At 37.1% G+C, this 23371-nt stretch overlaps 1 protein-coding gene across 3 annotated transcripts in view; it reads left to right on the forward strand.

Moving 5' to 3' along the window:
* The window catches only part of FHIT (fragile histidine triad diadenosine triphosphatase), a 1278128-nt gene that overhangs the window by 1097215 nt on the left and 157542 nt on the right, over positions 1-23371 (forward strand). For all 3 annotated transcript variants that reach the window (XM_016150237.2, XM_016150238.2, XM_036219786.1), the window contains one exon: positions 13297-13365. In XM_016150237.2, coding sequence (XP_016005723.1) covers positions 13297-13365 — 69 coding nt within the window. The remainder of the gene's footprint in view (positions 1-13296; positions 13366-23371) is intronic.

Genomic DNA, 23371 nt, shown 5'->3' on the forward strand with positions numbered 1-23371 from the left:
ATGTACAACATATACTGGTTAAAGGACTTCTAATTCCTTCAGTGTTACTTGTGACACAAAAGACTGTCCAGACTTTTGTCGTTCTACATGTGACATTTCTCAGGAACAGAATTTTTCAACTTTTATATTCTCAGACCTGCATGGCTTGATGTGTAACTAATTTTAAAAGATGGATTGTTGGTTAATCACATTACTGAGTTAAGCCAACACTTGCAGTAGCCAGGGCCCAGCTGTATCCTAAACCAGTACCTACAAGACATGTGCTTCTTTACATGCAACAATACACAGTCATCCATTGGATGGTCCCTTGACCAAAAGTCAATTCTGAAGGTTAAAAGGCATAGGAAAGTTATCATAAACTGTTCACTTAATCTCACCCCCTATAAAGCCAATCCTGACTCACTCCATGAGGGAGCATTTGTGTTAAACTTTTCTAAAAAGTCTCTGCCATGGAAAATCTCAAGTCTTCATCAGGTTCCTGGCAGATTGGAGTTATTGTCACAATTCTACTGTATATTCCTCTGTAAAGAAGGGTTTCGACTAAATGACATGATGCAGTTTGTCTTCGTTAATGGCTGGTCCATGGTGAACCATGGAGATTGATGTCAGCAAGGGTTCCATTCTGGACTAAAAATGTTTAGTCAACCTAAATCTCATGGCCTCAGTCACTGAAGTCACCCAGAAAAAGAAACATTATCTATTCTCATAGTATCTAATTTCTGGGCACTGCCTATGGAATCACTCTGTCTCATTGAACAATAAAGTCTATTATGAGAAAAATGAGGGATGGTTCTAGGGCTTTCCCCACTGCCTGTTTTCTTTTTTATTTCTATTGCCTTAGCAGTATTCATTGTTTGTGCCTCCAAGCCACCAGACAGGGTCCCACAAATCTCCCTGGTTCCCTGTGTGGGAGCCAGGCTGAGATGATATGTAGTCCTCTGGATGCTCCCAGCATCATTATTCTAGACCCGAACTGAGATATGATTTAGAAGGTCCCCATAAAACTGAGATCATTGGCCTAATCAGAGCCATTTATCCTATCTTGAGCTATCAAATCAGTGCTCATGGGTTGCAAGGAGTTGGGTAGGGGCATTGGTTCTGGCATATTTTACAATGATTACTTTGAAAAGAATCTCATTTATGAAATTAATGCTCTTTGTGGCATATCTGAGTAGAACCATTGCAAGAAGCAGCATCTCTACTTAGCAGCTTGAGATTTGGCCCATCCTAAAAAAGAATGTCATTTCTAAAGGCCTGACTCCAAAATAAATACCTGCTTATTTGCATTAGAAGGAAAATGTAACCCTGTAAAACATAGTTCTGCTAATTCTTTCTAATTCAGGAACATTAGAAAACAAAAAGGCATATGTACCAAAAGAAAAGTGGAATGTGAAAAAAAATTCCAGCTGAGAAATATGATAAAATTTGGATCACACTAAATTCTATTTATGCTGAATATTTTATTTTGTTGAAGTCATTTGTGAAAATAGCCATATTGAAATAGTGAAAATCTTACATTCAGCTCGTGTTAAGGAAAGATGATGTTCATTTGAAAGATTTTGCAGTAACAGTCAAAGCAAGGAGTGAATTACTCATAGCACATCATAAAATGATGGGAGAGAGAGCTCCACTCTTAGCTGTCTGCTGCAGTACCTACAGTAAATAACCACACACTCTTTAAATGTTCTGTGCAGGCCCAGAGATATTTATTCATACTAAAGAAACACAACTTCTAACCATGTAAAATGACTCCCTCCTGACAAAGTTTAAATAAATTGTTCCATCCCACCAATAAAGCAGACTGACATGTCATGAAGTGACAGCTGTCACTTTCACACATTTCATCAGCACTCAGCAGAGGCTGAGAATCTGTATCTTATCACACTGCAAAGAATCTTTGTTCTTTGATTTCTCCTGGTATCTCCGTCCCCCCTCCCCTGGTTGAACAACCCAGTCTTAGCTATTGGACAAAGAGAAAAGAAATATCATGTTTCAGTTTGTTTGTTTGTTTGTTTGTTTAATAAGCACCTGCTTTTTGGAAGACAGTTTGGAAAGCTTATTTGAAATAGATTAACCTTTTGAAATGATAATAACATAAAATAACTCACCTTCACCTTGAAGCCTAACTTATGGTCTTGACTGGATTTGGTTACTTCAGAGTGACTGGTACTCAAGTCATGTGTCTGTTTCCACATCCAGAAATGTCCATTTTACAGTGTCCTGATCTCCCCCAAATTTATAGGTCTTCTGTCTGGTCTGTTCGTTAGCTCTTGAAAGGGAGCTAGCAGAAGCTTGCCCTTCGTGGCTGACCGTTCTAAGTTTCTCATCACTTTTATTTAAGCCAGATATTAAAGGAGAAAACTATAGTAGTGATGCACTCAGCTGGTGAGATAATTAGGAAGTGCCATATCCATAATTACTATGTCACTGTTTCTGGAGGGACATGAAAGCTTGTCTTGCCTCTTTAACAGGACGAGTTGCTGATCCCCTTAACATTTTTTTTCCCTTTGAACTGATAATATTTCACAAATTTTTTTGTTTTGTAAAATGTTCCTAAAACGGAGGCTCAAGCAATAATGCACAGATTATGGAAATGATGCTCATTAAGTAGAGGGCGAGATTTCTAGAAAGCCACAGAGCTGCTTCGAAACATGTAACCTCCATCAGAGGCTTCATTTGAATGTTTATTCATGGAGCAGTAAACGTTTATTATTATATATTTATTGAAACATAAATTAAAGAACTGTAATTATGTGTATGGCAAACATTAATGTGCATTTGTCACAAAAATGAGTAAGACAAGGAAAAATGCCATCATTGCTTCATTTGCATCTAAATCCTTTATTGTATACCTAACACCTAGAGGGAATGCCTCTGCAGATCAATGTTCTGATACGGTACATAAAGAAAAAAATACATATTCTAGATAGTCTTTTTAGCAAAGAGGGCATCCAGGAATTAATTTGTGAAGGTCAGAAGCTATCCAAAAAGGGAGTGGGTTTCTTCTCTCCTGAGAGAGAACTGCAGTGACTCTTATTAAAGTTAATGCTGAGCAAAGAATAAGTCTCTTTACAATCTGCACGATACTGATTGTTTTCAAGATGAGCTATTTGCTCCAGACACTCAAGCATATTTGAGTAGTTTTTAAAGAGGTCTTAGATGAAACTGGAGAGATAAGACCTTCAAACTTACCTTTTGGTAAAAAGCTAATTATCAATGGGGAAGAAAGGTATGTGCAAAGCAATCATCTTGACTCTGCATAGGCCACATTCATGTTTGTGCAGGAACTCTCAAAGACAAAAGAGAAAAGTGGTCAAGGGAATCTGTACAAACATTTTTTTTGTCCTTTTTTAAAGCAAGCTAACAAATTAAGAATACTTGCATTGTCCACCCATCCACCCAACCATCCATCTATCCATCTATCGATCATCCATTGATCATTTACACAATGTGTCCTCTAAGGTAGAAAACTGAAGCAAGGGAAGGAAATAATTAGGAGACAAATACAGTAAGGACTATCCCAGAGTTCCAGAGTAATGGAAGAGAAAACCCTACAATTATACTTTATGCGGAAAAGCAGTTATTGAGATAACATACAAAGAATCAGAGGAGCCCTGGAGAGTCTGAAGGCTACACAGAGGAGGTGGCATTTGAACTGGCTCTGGAAAACTGAGGGGAAATAAGCAAAGGGAAAGGAACTCCACAAGAAGGGAAGAACATTTTTTAAATTTTTCTTACCAAGAATGTATACCATAAACACAGCAACTGTAACAGTATCTGATAAAATATGGGGTTGACAAATTCTGAAATATTCTTTGTATCTCTTGAAAGTTTTGTTTGTTTGTTTGTTTGTTTGTTTGTTTGTTTTTTACTGGAGGTTTTTCTAAGGTGCTATTGCTGAACAGAAACAAACAACTAGTTTTACAAAGAACCTCTGACCTCCTGCTTGTGGGGCTGAATAGAATGCCTCTTTATCTTGGAATGGTCTACCTGGGGTTCCACCTGTTTTGTTGCGTAAGCGTAACCTAACGCAATAGAAATGACTATAAATGAGGTTTATCGTGGTTTTATTGACCTTGCTTGAGTCTGTCAACTCTTTAAAGGGAAATTATTATAAATTCTACTCTCTTGCTGAACAGATTTAAAATTTGAAGCTGTTATGTCGCTGAAAGTCAATCTTTAGCCAAAAGGTAATATAAAATATTTGTACAAGATTGATTCTCATATTTACAAGACATCTGTTCTCTAATGGACCTGTCTTGCAGAAGTGCTTAATATCCTAAGGGTGAGTCGTATGTGGGGCAGTAGGCTTATAACTCTTACTAGGCTGTTAGTGCCATACTTACACTTTGGGATTGAGCAATCCTAAATTGCTCCTGTATATTTATATTTCTTCATCTGTAACTTTTCTCATCTTCCCTCATCTTTCAATTGGAGATAATACCAGTATCCTAATGCATAAAATTATTGTGCAGATTATATGAAATATGTAGGTAAACTGTTTAGACCAATGCTAGTGTATTCTAAATAATAAATTCTAGCAATTGTTGTGATACAAGACTAAATGTATTTCTGAAAACCTGCCTGTCTGAACTAGAAGGCTTGGCTCTGCAGTGAGCCTTGCTAAACCATTACCAAAACTTGTGTTTTCTTTGTGACTGGATTCTTTGGTAAGGCCTCAGCTTCTGCGACTGAGGTTAGGGTCAGTGCAAAAACACTGCCAGCTATATAGTTTCAAAATAAGTGTCACCAGAAGTACTGCTGCTTACAGGGCCTTGAAGACACCTTGACATAACCAACTCAGGACAAAATTAGTGGTCGGTCAAAAGGCACAGAGTAACTATTTCTAGCCCTCTTGTCAGTGAGTCCCTTAGGATATTGGCATTGCAGAAGCAGCTAGTATGCCTTTTAACAAACAGAAGGAAATCAAGTTGAGGAACTTGAAGGGGGATCAAAACCAATCCAGTTTTAAAAACAAAACAAAACAAAAACAAACAAAAAACAAACAAAAAAACCTTCCAGAATTTATGGAGACCCAGTAGAGTTTTGTGGCTTACAATTGTGTTTTTAATCTATACATCACTAGTGGTGCTCCAGTTCTGAGTTATAATAATATATCATGAGAGGGATGGTGCTCTTATGATATATGGGCGCAGTATATCAGCTAAGCATCATAGATTTGATGATATATGGCTCCAAACCACAATGAGAGTTTAAAGGAGCTTTTAGCAACCAGATGGCTTTAAATTTCAAATTTTCTAAAAATTAAGGTCTTTTCAAGTCAAATAAAAGCAAGACAATGGAATCTGATGCTGTGTAAAGTGTCACTGAGCTCTGAGAGCCTGGGTACATGACTTTTCCTTTTGGCTTTCAGCTCACAAGGTAGAAATAATTGGCAAGATCTTCTACAATTTTTCCTCTATAAGAGCAGAAGCCGAGAGAACTGAACAAACATGAGCAAGTGTTGATGCATCTGTTTTGCCAATCAGTTTTCCCCATCTTCCACATGCAGGCATGAGGGTAGCTCATCTTAATCCCAAAGTAGTAGATCACTTGAGATGCTGTAAGAGGCTTTAGGTAAACCTGGGAGACATTATTTTTGTTTTCTTTGTTTTAAGGAGCTCTTCCAGGGAAATTCAGCACAAAAGAATAGATAAAAAGTAGATCAACTTCTTTACCCATTGTTTACAAATTCAAAGCCAAGCATATAGGAAGAAAACTTGCTTTTTCTATCACTTGTCTTTGTAAAGGAAGCGCTAATTGCAAATGAGAAGAAAAATGAAAGGTGGATGGCATATGGGATACTCACCCCGAGCGGGAAATGGGATCTGTTGTCATAGTTCCATCACCTTTCCTGTTTAACGATGTGTTTATAAGATGGTAATGTTGCTTATGAGAACGTACCCATTTTGTTTAAAAACCACTCGCTTTTGGTGGCAAAGAAATCACTATCAATTAAGAAAGCAGGTGCTGAGAGAACTTTTCCTCCTCCGTTTTTTAATCCTACTGCAGTAAACAACAAAATGAGAAATCTCCCTACTGTTTATATAATAAACCCCAACAGGAATAGTGAGAGACAATTACATTTCAAGTTGCTTCTTCCATTTTCCTTAACTAAGTGAATTAAAGAATGGTGGTGGAGTTACTGCCATGTGGAGAGAAACATCTGGGCGTGAGGAATCAACAGTCTCGTCTCCCATTATCTTCCTTCTAGTTTTCGCTTCTTCGGCTTCCTCCAGTGGACTCTAACTCTCAAGTTACTATAGATTTTGGTGTCCACTTCCCACTCCTCTCTGACTTGCAAAGGGCAGAGCATCTTGTGTTCACCAAAAAGAACCATTTATTATCTCAGAAAAGAAGGCCTGTAATATCAGCTTAACTGCATAATCTGGGTAACAAAGACATAGAAATAAATGAATCATCCACTATTTCAAGGCTGTCAGTTAAATTATATGAATGAGACAGGTCTGATATCTAGAGAGATCTGGGCTATTTCATTGGTTATTAGGAAATACCCCCAGAGAACATTGATATATCATTTAATTATTTCTTTCTCATAGGGTGGAAAGCTTTACTTACATATTTATAGTACGAATTTTTAAGTTTTTCTCAAATAAAAAACATTAACTACCATTTTCTTAAGAATATTGTATGCTAGTAACTACATATCACTATACATGTACTATAATATCCTCACCAAAACATAAAGAATAGGAACAGTTACTGTCTCCATTTTCTAGATGAGGAAACAGCTTTAATGAGATTGAATTAGTTGCCCAAGGTCACCAAACTTGTCAAAGTGGCAGAGCTGAGATTCTAAGCCAAGTTGAGAGGATGTCAAATCTCATCTTTGTTATGCTATCATATTTTCCAATTAAAAAACTAATAATTCGGGTGACCATATGTTTTGGTTTATTTGGAATAGTCCAGATTTAGGCCTATAGTTACAAATGGACCATTGTAGTTTGTGAACAGTGTCTCCTTTCACTCCTAGAAGTTCCACTTTGTACAATAAATTATATTGTCCTCTAACTAATAGTATGTTTCATGCTGTGAAGTCTCATGTCTGCTGATTCAAAGTGTTCTCATCTGCTTCTGGGGTTCGGCGGGGGAGAGGGGGGTGGTGAGGAAGAGAAGGGAGGGAGGCAGGTTATTGTGAAGTTCTTGTGGAAAATGGCCTGCTAACTCTATCATCTGCTTATTGGCCATTTACATATCTTCTTTGGAGGAATTCTTGTTCCTCCTTTGCCTGTTTTTTTGATATTTTCCTTTTTTTCTCTCCAATTGAGTTGAAATAGTTCCTTATGTGTCCTAGATACAAGTACCTTATCATATGTATGATTTGCAAAATTTTTCTCCCTTCATGTGGGTTGGTTGCCTTTTCATTTTCTCGACGGTATCCTTTGAAGCACAAAGTTTTACATTTTGATGATATTCACCCTCTTCCATTTTAAAGGACCCATTGTGATTACATTGGAACCAGCTGGGTAGTCCAAGAACACCCGTACTCTCTCAATTCTAAAGGCAGATTATCAACCGTAATCCAGTTACAACCTTAATTCTTCTTTGCATGGAAACTAACATAGTCAGAAGTCCAAGGATTAGGGTATAGACATATTGAAGGAGGTCATTGTCTGCTTACCACAGCAGTGTTTTTGTTATTTTTTAGAATTAGATTTCTCTTCTGTTGTTGCTCACTTGCAGATATGAGATAGAGGGGTTCATCTTGGGAAAGCTGATGAAGGCAACAGGACACTAGTTGTGGAGCAGCGTAGCTCTCTGGCTTTCCTTGCCCTTTTCCCCACCAGGATTTTATCCCCTACAATTGAATTGCAGTACATTTTAATGAAGACAAAGACATAAGTGTGACTATACTGACCATTCTCAGGTCAGTACAGGGGGTAAAGTAGATGTGTTCAAAAAAAAATGGAAAGAGAAGCACAGGTAGCACAAAAGAGGTAGTTCCTATAAAAGGTTGTCAGGGGATTAAAGCTCAGAGAGAGCCTGTCTTTGGAGAAAAACCTAAAGATAATAGAAAAGCCTTTTAAAGTTGAAATTTTGCTCAAGCAGGTGAGCCAAGAAAGTGTGGATTGTTTACTTGGTGCAAATTTCATAAAATAAGTAAATGAGGGGGGGAAACACTTGATATTGAATAACTCTATTAATCTATACAGTGTATCGAGAGTGGCTTTCAACTAGGAAATGAAATTTAGGTGATAACACGCTTGCTCTAAGTCAATTCAAACCTCTAGGCAAGGGCAAACCCCATCCCATGATCCTGAAGGGGCTTTCAGATGTGACTAAAGACATTACTGAGAAACTATGAAGCTTGGGAGAGGCATTGAGAGGACACAGAGAGGAGATGTCTTTATATGTAGACCATGGAGAAGCAGGTGGCCTCTTGAGAGATGGTGTCATTTGGTGGTGAAGATCAGACACCCAGGTGTCTATGACAGACTCGGGTTTAGATTTCAGCTCTTGATCACTCCCTGTGGGAATTTGGGCAAGTCACTTAACCTCTTTGGTCTATATTGTCACCTGGAAATGGTGATGCATTTATTAACTACCTCTTAGGAGTATGGTAAGGATTAATTGAAATAAGGATGTAAATTAAATCAGCCCAGGAGTTAGCATGTAGTGAGCTTTCAATAAATGTTAACAACAAATAACACTACTAATGATGATGATAATTTTAGAAACTAGTAGGTTCAGGAACCTTAAACCAGTATTTCCCAGAGTGCTTTTCTCCCTCATCTGGAGCTACTCCCAGTGATTTCTTTGCAAAACTCCTTGGAAAAGTTGTCTGCTAATTTACCTCCCTCTCTTCATCTTCCACTCTCAGTTAAATTCATTTCAGTTTTTTTTTCTTCTTTTAAAACAGCTTTATTGTTATATAATTCACATACCATAAATTTACTCTTCATAAGTGTACAATTCCATGTTTTTTTTAAGTATATTCACAAAATTGTACAATTATCACAACTCTTTGATTCTAGAATATATTCATCATCTCCAAAAGAAATCTTGTGCCAATTAGGGGTCACTCCTGTTAATTTACTTCCTGTCTCATGAACTTGCCTATTCTGGACATTTCAAATATGTGGAATCTTACACTATCTGGCCTTTTATGTCTGGCTTGTTTCACTTAGTATAAGTCACATAGCATAATTCTTTCAGTTAGCAGTACTTTGTTCCTTTTTATGGTCAAATCATATTCCATTGTCTGGCTATGCAACATTTTATTTTTTTCTGTTCATTCTTGATGGACAATTGGATTGTTTCCTTTGTTTGGCTGCTGTGAGTAATACTGTTATACATATTCATGTACAATTTTTGGTGTAGACATATATTTTATATCTCTTGGATGCATACTTAGGCCAGAATTACAGTTCATATAGTAACTATATGTTTAACTTTTGGAGGAACTGTGAAACCTTTTTCCAAAGCAGCTGTACCATTTTATATCTCTACCAGTAAGTAATGTGTGAGTGTTCTAATTCTCCACATCCACACCAACACTTGTTATTATTTTGTGTTTTTTTTTTTTAATAACCATCCAGTGAGTGTGAAATGCTATCTCAGTATGGTTTTGATTTACATTGTATTAATGATTAACAATGTTGAGTATATATTCATGTCCTTTTCAGTTAAGTTTTATACCCTCAAATTTCACTGAAACCAGCTCGAGCTTTCAGTGGCATTGACATTGTTGATTATACCCTCCTCCTTGAAATTCTTTCTTAGTTTTTGAACTTACCCTCTCTTTTTTTACCTACTACCCGAATCCTATTTCTGTCCTTATCCCGAATCCTATTTCTTTCATTCCCGAATTACAAATGGTAAATTGTTCCAATTCTGAATTTTTAGCTCTGCCCATGATATTTTTCTCCATGACACTTATCTCCACCAAAAATTAAATTGTTTATTTATTTATTTATTTATTTATTTATTTATTTATTTACTTGCTTGCTTGTTTATTGTCTGCATTGCCCACTGGAATATAACTCTACAGGGGCAGGGACTTTGTCTTGTTCATCACTATATCTCTGGTTCCTAGAATAGTACCTGGTAATACATATTTTTGTATAAATAAATGTATGTATTAGAAAAAAATAAATGAATTTTATATGAATAAGGAACTAGGGGCTCCATAAATAAGTTTCTAGATTGTTAATTGAATGAACTTAACCAAGTCTCTTTCATCTGATCCTTTCAGATACTTTAATATGCTAATGAGCATTTTGAAATTTATCCGACGATGAAAACATTTTTGATATGGAAGGTATTGTGTATTTTGTGAACTCTTTCAACTCAAGCAGCTAAACTACTTGAAACTCTAGCACAATTTAAACCCTAGCAAAAAATAAAGCCTAGCAACATATTGTAGTGCTTTATTAATTGGAATTTTTGTTAGCACTTAGAAAAGTAAGCTGCGATCACCAAGGCTCAATATGAAATAACTAAGAACAGATTTTGTCAAATTATCTCCATCTGTGCTGTTCATAGCGTTTTTATCAGGATGACATTCTATTGGAAGGCCATGGCAATGGTATTCTTTCACAACAGTGAGGTTTTGAGCTGGCTTTATCATGATTTTTCTCAAAAGTTAAGTGGGTTGTCAGGATCTTGTGATCAGTCTGTCACTTAATAATTTATGTCAAGATATTGGGCTAGGTTGAGATCTATCTCCTAGGGGGAAATCACATATACAGAGAGCTATTTGCTGTGATCAGTGTCACAGTGAATTTCAAGGGGTTACCAATGATCAAGAGTGGCATTTCTAGGACTGGGTGGTAATGGAGCCTATAGAAGTAGCCCTGAACACTTAACCAGGAGAGCAAGGTGAGGATACAGAGGCATGGGTTAGGCCTGATCCCAGGAGGTTCTCCTAATGTAAGTTCATAGCCAGCTCTATGTCATTAGTAGGCAACAACAAGCATACTCTTAAGGACAAGGTACAGAAGGTGGCCAGAGTGCAGGAAGCCAGGGGAGCATTCAGTAATAAGCCTCCCATAATGCAATAGAGAAAAGCCAAATCATTAGTGACCTTGGTGCCCACATTAGCACATTTGGCAGGAGAAGGGTTCAGAAACCAGATGGATAGTCTAAGCCAGTGGTTCTCAGTATGGCCCTAGAGCAGCAACACTGGCATCACTTCAGAACTTATTAGAAATGCAAATTTAGGGGCCTAGTGATCTGTGTTTCACCAAGCCCCTGGTGCCTGTTCAAATATGAGAACTGCTAGTCAAAGCAATGGAAATAAGCTGAAGCAACGGAGAAACTTTAACTGTACTCCATTCAGGGAGCTTCTCAAATATCCTTCCTGCTAGTGTGGGAACCAATTGCTGAATGTGATCTCCACTTAGTTGGCAAATTAGAAAAAAATGGTAATAAAAATAAAATATAAGACTGATACTGCTGTAGGTATGTGTTGAGTACTGATTGTGTAATAAGCAGCTTAATAAGTACATGCTTAGCATATTTGATCCTCTTAACAACTTTGTGAGCTAAAAAATGTTATAGATGGGAATACTGAGATACAGGCGTTATGAGGCAAGGCCACACAGCCTTGTAAGTGGTACATCCAGGATTTGCATTAGGCAGTTTGACTGCAGAACCCTGGTCTGGAGTACCTGATTATTAGAAAGTACATCTAAATGAATGGATGGAAGGAAGAAAGGAGGGAAGGATAGATGGATGAGACTGAGGGAGAAGAGAAGAAAAAAGAAAGAAAGGAGGGAAGAACAGCAGCAGGTTTGGAATTAAGGATCGAGTGACAGTTCCTTGTAAGAGTAACTATTGCCTTGTACTGTGCCATTTTACTGGGGTTGCTTTTAAGTTAACCCGCCCATGGACTTCAATAAATTTCACCTTGGGCCCATCCTGAGCTGCTTTCTCTTAAGAATTTGGTTCCATAGGTAGTTTGTCATTTTTTTTTTCCTGTCCCACCTCCCCCGCCCCTCATCATACTTACATAGTCTTTGCAACTTAAGTATACACACATCCTGGTTGCTGAGGAATCTGTGACTGGCTTATCAGTGACTGAAGAATATTCAGGCCAAAAAGTGTCACTCCTTGGGGACTGTGTGCACAAGGGCTGGTGGGAAGCTCCTGTCTGCTTTGTTCACCTTGGACCGCCTTGTTCCCTGCCTTCGTTTTAATAGCATATCATTTTCTTCTCCTTGTGTAGCAGAGCCACAGGGACACTTAATCTCACATTCTCCAAAGGCCCTTCGGAGGCTTCGAGTCTGATCGTGTAATCAAAAAGGGGTGGATATGATTAGGGATGAGGTTTGATTCTTTGTCTGCCTCTTCACATTTAGACTTTTCATTTTCACATTCCTCCCCATGGTTCGTAATAAGCGGAGGAACATAGCTCAAGGGCAGGAATAAAGTTTAACTTCAGCCGGGATACAATAGAGGCTATTTGAAAAGTAAAACTTTCAAATGGTAGTTTAGTCTTGAAGAATATATTGAATTAGATATGCTGTGTGCCTTGATTCACAACCCCTGCATAATAGCATTGCTATGTATATTACTTGGGTAGTTTCATAGACTAAAGAAATGGACTGCTTAAAAGATGAACGTCACAGAATCAGTGTATGTGCTAATAAAAAAGGTGAGGGCAGGAACCAGACCACCTGGCTTCCTGTGCTGACTACTACTTCCTGTGGTGCCTTGACTTCTCTGAGCAGAGACCTCCTCCTCAGTAAAGTGGAGATTGTAGTAGAACTTGCCTCATGGGATTATTCAGATCATCAAATGAGATAAATGCCAAGCACAGAGCTTCCTTATCGTAATAATTGAAAGTTTAAAATATGAGAATTATGTATATTATTATTATATGATTATTATTTGAAATCCCGATTCTGTAATTTGGCCCATGCTCCTTCATACTCTCACTCATTTGCTCTTATGTAGTTCTCCGTTAGCCAATTTTTATTTCTTGTCAGTTTCAGAGTCACTGTGGTCACCTTTTAGGATGTGCTGTCATTTCAAAGCGCTGGCTAAATACAACCAAGACTGACAACTATGAATAATTCCACAGAGCCCCTAAAACAATGGCATTTCACTCAAACTCTCATGAATGCCACCAAGTTGTTCTCTCTTGCTTTGTGCCTCTATTCTCCACAGATTTAAGATATCGTTACTGAAGGTGAACGGCATCTTCCTCTGAAAAATAATCCAGCAGAAACCAATGTGGAGTAATTGGGTTTCATGAGAGCATCACTGTCAAATATAAAAATATATGGGGAGATAATCACATTTTATTTTTTTCTTTCTTGTACATTTCAGCACGTTCACATCCACGTTCTTCCCAGGAAGGCTGGAGACTTTCACAGGAATGACAGCATCTATGATGAGGTATGTCTGTTCTCTCTGATCTTATTGTTTGATCACGGGGACTGTCCATGCAATGAAATCCATCTAAATAACTAGGTATTGACATAGATGTGGTCTTAAAAGGGATTCCACCTAATATGACTTGGGAAGTGGTAGTAGAGGTGAAGTAACCCAGAACGGCCATTACAGGAACTGAAGACAAATGAATTTATAATGATTTTCTTTTTCAAATCAAACTGGGCAGAAACTGAATGTCCTCAGGATTTGTGTCTGTGATTTACCAGGACACTAAATGTTTGCATACAGACCTGACCCAAAGTCTCCATAGGAGAAAATCTATAGGACAATCAATAGAAATTAAGCAGATTGATATATGATTATTTAATCAAATGCTACATTTAATTTTTAAAATACTTGGAACTCAGCTTGTCTCTCTAGCATTTATTCAGTCAAACTGTGAATTATCATAAGCCAAAATGAGGTTGGTTTGAATAATATAAAGTTAACCATATATTATTTGCATTTTAGCAGTTAGCTGATTTCTAGTTACTTCCATTCAAAGATATAAATGTGAAACTACTACACAGGTCAATTGGCAAGAGCCAGGTGATCTGCCTCTAGGGTCTAGTCTGCATGAGAACCTTTAGGTGTCTGTACTATGTGGAGCACATAGACTATGGTGGATCAGGCTGGTATAAGATGATTTTGATTTAACTATTTAGCCAGTGAGAGGTAAATATGATCTCCACATGTATTAGTGAATAAGATGGTAGTGGCAGCCTGGAGTTCTTGGTTGAAAAGGGCTTTGAGGCTATTTCTAGATGCAACAAGGAGATGTGCTGTGATTGATTAGCAATGTCTGCCCCAGGTATCAACTACGAGAGTGCCATTTGACACTCCTAACACTTTGAGAATCGTTTCTAGGGTAACTTTTTATTTTAGTTGTTTAGCATGTGCCTGTACCGGGTAAACCCCATCTAATAATCCCCACCTGATTTCCATGGGTCAGATAGAACCTATGCAACAGTGTGTGTGTGTGTGTGTGTGTGTATTTTTAAGGTTTCTTTACAGTGACTGAGCATTAAAATGGCTACCTTGGCCCTGAAAATAAAGAACCAGAGCTCAGCAGTTACTTTTGAGACTTGCAATTAATTTTTTCTGGGACTCACTAGTTCTTTTGAGGTGATTCGTTATTATGCTTTTGGGACGTCCCTCACTATCTGTGCTTTCTGCGTTTTCTGAGAGCTGAAAGAGACCTGTGTAAGGTGGAAATGCTCTAGTCATTGATCCCTCAATGCTAGGTGGTAGACCAATTGCTGCAAACCCCAATTCTCAGGAGGTCCCAACCCTAGTGATTCTGATCCAGTAGATTGCCGAGGAAGCAGTAGTCATGTGTGCCTAAGAAAGCCCCTAGGAGATTCTGATGTATGGCTAGGTATGGGAATAGTCTTTTCAGAATTTGGGCTTTCTTAAAGTCATATCTTATAATATTGTAATTCAAACTTATTTTCATTGGACGTGGAATGTGGTTTGAGGTTGATAAAGGGTTAGATCATTTGGAAGAAAGTCAGAATTATGGAGTAATTATAAAGGGATGCATTTTTTCAAAATACAATTACTGATCTCATTAGCATAAACTAAGGTTAATAAAATGTTGCCAAGTACAGGCTATTTTAATGAATAAATTAGCACATGATTTATATACAAGTGAATACATCTAAAGTGGTATTAAAAAAACGTGAAAACACTGTTTTCGTGGGCTGACCGTCACCTTGAAATCTTGTTTATATTCCAAGTATGCTGTGATAGAAGCTTCAGGGCTACATTTCAACCTAATTTGAGATACAGTATCTGACACTGAGGTTGGAATGTGACTTTTCTCTCCCCGCTTACCCTTTGCTCCTGTGTGCATGCTCTCACAGCATCTCTGGCCCCACAGATGAGACAACACATGTCCCTACCTCCTACATATTTGGAGAAGCATCTTGCAAGAAGTAATTACTATGAGAGTTTTTTTTTAATCGACTGTTAAGTCATATGTAGTATAGATTGTGCCCACTGAGGGAGATTGTGGTATAAGACTATAAAGAGAATGAACCTTGAAGACAGGTGGAATTAGGTTCAAATCTCAGAACCACCTAGTGATTGTGTGACATTGGGCAAGTTACTTAACCTCTGTTTTAATTCTCTCATCTTTAAATTGAAAATAATACACTTTAAAGGTTGCTGCGTGTCGTATATGACATACTATATATTAAAAGGTTATTATAGGACTTGGTAATACTAAGTCTTTATTAATAGGTAGCTGCTTCTGTTTGTCTTACTCATCTTAAAAAAAATACTAAAAAAACTAGCAATGGTAGTTAAATGGAGAAACCACTTTTGAAATCAGATTGTTGGATGCTTCCATTCAGCACTTTCCAAGGGTCAGATTTCCAAATTTTCCTCCACTTTAAACCACTAATTTTCAGATTCATCTTCCTCTTTGCATAAAAATATTTATCCAGTTTGAGTGCTTGATAAGATACTGTCTAGAAAGGGGCATGAGAAGCATGAAGCATTGCACAGGCATTATTTGTACAAGATGTAATGTATGTTAGACTGAGTGATGGTAATCAGAGATGATGGAGTGATGAGGGACAGCATTTCTTTAACTAAAAGGAGCACTCGCTCTAAATTATGCATCTGTCCATGGAATACAACAAACAGACTGTCTTGGAGGGCGGGTAGTAAGGAATAGGGACAGCAGGAAACTGAGCTCTAGGAAATGTAATTATAATCCTATTGCTGTAGAAATAGAAAATGGTGTCTAAAAAAGCCCTGGATTGTAAATTAGCTAGGAGTGTTGTGTTCTTCACGGGTGCCATTTAAGAAAGATAATGAAAAACTAGAGAAGGTTCAAAGAAAGGTGATAAGGGTGGTGGAGTCTGGAAATAGTGATTTAGGGAGCAGCTGAAGATAGAGATGTTTTGTCTGGAAAAGGGAAAACTTGTAGAGGGAAGATAGTGATAGGGCCACCGTTTCTAAATATCTAAAGGGCTGGTAGGTAGGAAAGGTATTAAATAGTCTATGTGGCTCCAGGAGAAAGATCTGGGACTTTTAGACTCCAAGGAGGCAGATATCAGCCCCAACAGGTCAAATTGATAGAAATTTCTGAACACTTACAGTGACTTAGGGAGATGTGGTAGTACCTTCCCCCTCCTGGATCCATGCAAGCACAGAGTAGATGGCCATGATTCTTCAGGAGGAATTCTATATTCAGTCCTTGGATAGACCACATATGATTTTATAAAGCTGGCCCATTTGATCCTTACCTCCACATTTAGGTTATGCAAGTTCTGTAACCAATAGTGTTTTTTGTTGTTGTCATTGTTGTTAACATTCCAGCATTTGGATAGCTGCCTAAGAAAACCTTTTTTGTTTACTTCATGAACATATAAGGTATAACTCTTCTTTGACTTACATGAAGCTATGTTGATTTTTCTCATTCCCATACTACTTTCGACTTTTCTTCCAGCTCGTTGTTGCACATTGATAGTCTACGGGCATTGCTTGTTTCATCAAGTATTATTTTGCTGAAAAAATATTATTTAGTCATCTGCTTTTTTGCCTGTAAAGTATTTTTTTAGTGAGTCTAAATGTTATTGAGCATGTCACTCATTCTCTAGGTCACTATAGTTCTCACCATTCCCTGTCTCTTACCAAGCTTTGCCTCACTGCTTTACGATATCTGCCTGACCCCTGAAGGCCTTTGAATTTGAGATCCCTGACTGTATCATAGGATACTCTTCTTCTCTTTACCACTCAAATATTACTACACCCAGGATCCTCTGTCTAGTCCACTGTGTATGCCTCTTATCTGTAGCATTCATTTTACTTCTTTGCTTATTCATTTACAATGCTATGGCCCTGGTGAGTTCTTTAACTTCAGTAGTGCAGTCTGGCCACCTCCTAGCTCTTGTTATTCTCATTCTTTCTCATTGTTTGTCTTTGTTAAATATATTATTTTTGTTCCCACTTTTGCACATGTAGTTTTCTTTGCCTATATTGTCTTTCTTTTTCTCTTTCCTGTCATGTGACTTCACTTCTTCATCCAAATCTCAGCTCAAATGTCATCTACTCAAAGTTTTTTTTATTGATTGCCCCACTCCATCTAAAATAGCTAATCCCTTATCTCTTCTACAGTAACTCTATCATATTACCATGTTTATTTCTTTTTTATTATTTACCACACTTGAGATAACTTATTAGTTTATTATTCAATGTCTATATCCCTAACTACACTGTGAAGTCTTGAGAATAGGGACGTAATCTGGCATAAAGTGGTTATTCAATACATATTTGTTAAACAAATGAATACATGAAAGAACAAGGTGTTGAACTAGAAGAACTTGAAGTTCCCGACCAGTGCTAACATAATTTAAAAGGAGAGAACATCTTAATTTTCAGAGGGTCAATTTTTTAACTCATAGCTACATTGGATGAGATTCTAACATAGTAATATCACCATCTGAGGTTAATTTAATGGAGCATTGATGGAACGACAGGATCTGTTTGTCAGAAATTGTGTGCAGATGGCTACAAACTGTGACTCCTCAGAAAGGCTGGGTGAAGTAATTATAAATCTTTTCTGATTACTAAGCAAGCCTGGTAGGCACATGTCAAAGTTGATGAGTAACTTGCCTCCTCTAAAGTCTAGACTTGTGTGTCTGTAACAATTACAGATGTGAGATTTGCTGAAATCAGGTTCAAGAGCTTTTCTTCCTTTTATTCCAACCTTGACTTTCATATCTGACTTTATCTTCACCTGCTCTTCCTCCAGCTCTCTGTCCTGGATTTGTCTTTGCACATTTTATTTTCTAATTTATCTTCCCCATTTCAGAGAATGAGTCTCTCTACTTCCCCTCAAAACTAAGTTTAAACTACACCCTTCCCAAGGCAGAATTTCTTATAAAGCCCATTCTCTATGGTTCTCCATGCAGATCTTATTTATTAGTTGCTTCCAAACTCATTCTACATTTATGTTTTTTTAAATTTCCATGAATTATGTGAGGCCTTCTCTGAACTCAGAGGGCCCTCCATTATCTTGACAAGTTGATGAAGATTATGCTAATGACATAAATGGGTACTTGGATAAAAGAGCATGTACAGCTAATGTGGAAGAGGGAAAAACCTATTGCCTAATGCCATGGTACATCATCTCATTAATTCTGTAAGGCTTACCCTAGCTGTGTCCCAAATAAGCAACTCTCATAACTGTGTTGGACAATTCATGAAATGTTTATGGGTGACATTAAATGATTGTGATTGTGCACTGTGTATGAAACCCATTACTGATGAAGAAAGTGACTATTATTAAAGCAAATGGGAATAGCAATCAGCAGTCGGACAAATTCAACCATGAATTTCATAGACAGAGCAACTGTAGGTTCAAGCATGTCATGGAAACAATTGCTTGGCTTAACACAATGCATGAACAAAATCAATTTGCTAAAATGCAGGTCATTTGGCCTTGAGTGCCAGAGAGAACTGTTATATTGCTAATAATATTTGAACTTGGATCTCTTTCACACACCATTTGACAATGGACTCAAAGTCAATGGGTCCCCAATTGACTCTCCAAAATTGAAGGAATGTTTCAGGGAGATAGTTAATTATCTTCCCCCTTCCCCTGGGTTCATTGATGTCCTCATACTGAGGGATGAGTTTTTGAGTGTTTGAGAATTTTTGAATGTAAACTTTGTTACCCCTTGTTAAGAATAAAATAAAAGCTCTGTGAGTTCTTCTAAATTTGTGAGAACTTGTAACTCAAAAAATCTGAATGTGCTATATATAACCAACACAAAAATACATAGTAGTGATAATTTAATGATTTGTGACATTGAATTCTCCCCGAGTGAATCTCTAAATGCTCTTTGGCTACCCTATTTTAATAAGAGAAATGGATAGACATCTGGCTTACCCTTTCCTATGTCAGGTTATCATTGAATTAAATCTTTAAATACCTTTCCAGAGAGAAACAAAATTAGCAGAGAAGAATTTATCTGATTAAAATTGTTTGCACCATTTTTCCCAGTAGAAACAAGAATTCAGGGACTATACAATTTAGATTAGTAATATTTGGTAGGGTCTACCATATGTGGATTTTTGAGAAACATGGAGAACTATAATGGTGGACTGGTGGCTTACAGGAAAAAAATTGTGAAATGATTAAATATGAGGAGAAAAGTTGAAGGAGGGCAGAATGATGATGATGAGAAGATAGGTACCTAGAGAATGAACCCCAAGGCAAAGGATGACACCTCTATGGTTTTCCCTAGCTTGCTTTGAGAATTGCCACTTCAGGTCAGTTTTCTCAGAACTGCTATTCTCTTTCATCTGAATGTGCTCAATTGCATATTAGTGAGAAACAAGAAAAAGTTAACCACATATTAGTATATCCATAGTACCAAAGTAAAACCACTCCATGCAGTCCTCACTCATTGTTTTCTGAGTAAGGCTTTGTCTGAGGAGTTATATCTGTCCTCCACAGTGAATTCTCTCTCCAAACAGACAAATCCCAGCAGAACTCTATCAGGTGATATTAACGTGCAAAATGCCTGCTCCAAAAAGTCCTGTTGCTGGTCTGCCTTCCTACTGGCCTCTCATAGTTCTTTTCTCCATCACTCAGTCATAGCTATTGCAATTAAACCTTAATTAACATCAACACTTAAAGATTGGACCATTTGCGTATTTTTAAAAATTAATTTAAAATTACTGAGGTTTTTATTCAAGGTTTTGGACATAACTGTTAATAAACTGTCACTTTAGAATGTCCCCGAATTTTGGTAACACTGGAGCCTATGATCCACTAAAGAAAACTAGATCTCGCAAGAAAATTTTCCAACTCTATTTTGTTTAGAGCTGAGAGTTTGGGGACAAGGAATAGGAAAATAGTTATAAGTAATTATTTTTAAGTTAAATTATTATTGTTAGGAATAAATTATGAACACAAATTAATAAACCCAGCAAGAAGAAATATAAAATAAGCATTACTTTTCTATCAATATAAATTATAATACCCTCAAAGAGAAAAGTTCTCAAATATTGACTTGCTCTCTTTAAAGAAGGAAAACAAAATAAGCAAGAATTAGGGGAGAAAGGAAGATAAAAACTATTACAATTTTAAAGCCACAAAGCATTTGAAAATACTTTTGCTTTTCAATTATCTGTCATTCATTAGACAAAGAATGATGAATTTATTTTAAGTAATATTTATAAATAAATCTCATTACCACTTAGCTTGGAAACAGGGCTCATGCTTTGAAACTATCAACCAGCAAAAAAGAACAATAAGGCTTCCAAGCTGCCTGGTTCAGAGAAGGTACATATAGCCCTGGGAACAAAGTGTGGTGGTTGTAATTCCAGTTTGAGTCACTGAAATGCAGTTGTAATGTTTCACCTTTAGATGATGTCTGTTGTCATTGTGTCTCCAGTCTGTACTTTTTGCACATTGTGTTCTAGAGCAGCACTGTTCAGTGCAAATGTAATGTGAGTTACATATGTAATTAAAAATGTTTAAAACAAGTGAAAAGAAATAGGTGGAATTAATTGATACAATTTTGACCCGGTATAACCAAAATATTATCATTTTAACATGTAGCTAATATACAACATTTTCATGAAATATTGACATCCTCTTTTTGTATAAGTCCTTGAAATCTCATATGGCTTTTACATTTCTGGCACATCTCGACTCAAGACTAGCTACATGTGGTTAATGGCTACCATATTGAGCAGGGCAATTCTAGAGTTTATTAAATCCAAACAGCTTTATTGATTTTCATTAAATGTAATTTTGATGCAAAAGCTTTCAGTCTTTTCACCTTGGTCCTTCAAATATCAAAGGCAGTAATTTATTTTCCCTGGTTCTCAAAATTGTAAGATAACACAGGAGATATGTCATCTAACAGTTGAATTAGGTTCTATCATCCCTGATCAAAGACTATTGAAGCCTCCAGAGACATAACAGCTCAATAATTTGTGAGGACATTAAACTTTAGTCCACACTATCCAGACATTTAAATGTAATGAGGAAATCTCATCTGGAAAGAAGAAATTCTGACTTAAAATTTTCTTTCAGATTGCTTTAGCTTAATGGCAATCAGCTTTTTATGGAGGTTTTTATGCCCACCTCCCCACCCCCAGATTTAGAAGAGCAAGCTGAAAGAGCCCTGATTTTCTTTCTAATTAAGAAAATCTGGAAAAGGCTTCTATACCCACATAGCTCTAAATTCTACATATCAGGTCAATACAGTGATTTGTTATAAGTTATTTAATGTTAAATTTACTACTTAAATTTCAGTGTGTTTCATATTTTCCGTATTTGAAATGGGGAGACAAAAAATAAGCATTGGACAAACAGTAATAAAAACTTCTAACTCTTAATCTTTGTTCTTAGAAGGCTAATGAAAAATAGTAACATAAAATTTTTATTGTCATTTAATGAGAGGCTACAATGGGCTGAACTCTTTACTAGGTGCTATACATATATTACTTCAATCTTCCTAAACCTTGCTGGGTAGGTATTAATACCATTTAATTGAAGCTAAACCCCATGGAGGGTAAGCGTCTGTATCAGGACCTTACAACCAGCTCATGACAAACAGCTTCTTTAGATCAGTCTGGTTGACTACAAAGCCTTTGGTCTGAGGAAAATATTATGTTTCCTTTTTATGGAAAATGCAAAAATAATGAGATAAATGATTTTCTCGGAGACTGTGACTTCCAATACTAAATCTCAAACAGCTTCCAGATCTCTGTTCCACCTTAGAGACATCTACACACACACACACACACACACACACACACACACACACACACACACACATTCTAGATTTCCACTAAGCCCTATAGGTCCTGGACAAACCACTACTATTAAATATGTAAAATTTAGAGTATAGGAAACCAGCATATTCCAAAATTAGATCCCCCCCCCCCCGTTTTTGGGATACAACTCACTAGTTCTCAAGTAGGCACTTTATAACTCTTTTTTGTAGTATTTCCACCACCCCCCACCCCCCCCACCCCACAACCACGAGGAAGCCTTATACTTAGTCCAGCAAAGCTTCTACAATTCCCAAGGTCATTTTTTTCTGAGCTGGTTTTGTGCGCTGAACCTCTTAAATGCTTTTGCATGCCTTATAGTATATTCATGTCATGATAACACACTAAAATATTTAAAAGGAAATTGCTGCCTTTTTTCCCTCAAAAAGGAAACAGTCTTTGCTTACAACTCTCAATGGACCATAAATATCTTCTAGGACAGCTGTACTCATACCTGTTGGAAATTCTTGTATTAGCAGTAACTAAGGGGCTTATAGAATGAATATTCCCGCTGCACCAAAATGAAGTCTTGCTCCAGTATCTTCTTTTTACTTAAAAAAAAAAAAAAAAAAAAAAAAGTTGGGTTCTACTTTGAAAACTCTTCATAGTTATTGAAGAGGAATATGGGCATTTCGGTCAAATCCATTTATGAACTTCCAGCTGCCTTCCCAGTAATCTTGGTCGTATTAGTTGATCTAAAGACTGAAACTAAATTTTTATTTTTCTAGCAATTGGAAATAACCTGAAATGAGTGATCTGACATGTTTCCTTAAGTCAGTTTCCATCCACATGATGTGCCTACCATTTGCCTTTCTTCCTTGGGGCACTGGGATAGTTGATTTTCTTTTCGGTCTCATCTCAAACTCAAGAGTATGCGGAACTCGAGGGGATTTCATTTATTGGTGACCTGGTATAGAGCTGAATTAGACTTCTTGAGAGAGTTTAAGGACAGGGTTTTATTAATTGGTGATTCTGTTTCAAATGGATAAGGAGAATATAGTGTGATTATGACACCAGCATGCTGATGAGTTAATGCATTCAAAGAAATGCAATATGGAGTGGTGAGTTATGTATACCTCGAACAGATAAGAAAACTAATGCCCAGAAAGACATAGTAACTTTTATGAGGTCACAGAGGGAGGCACACAGACCTGGGATTCAT

Source organism: Rousettus aegyptiacus, unplaced genomic scaffold (genome assembly GCF_014176215.1).
Source record: "Rousettus aegyptiacus isolate mRouAeg1 unplaced genomic scaffold, mRouAeg1.p scaffold_m13_p_4, whole genome shotgun sequence".
Taxonomy (NCBI): domain Eukaryota; kingdom Metazoa; phylum Chordata; class Mammalia; order Chiroptera; family Pteropodidae; genus Rousettus; species Rousettus aegyptiacus.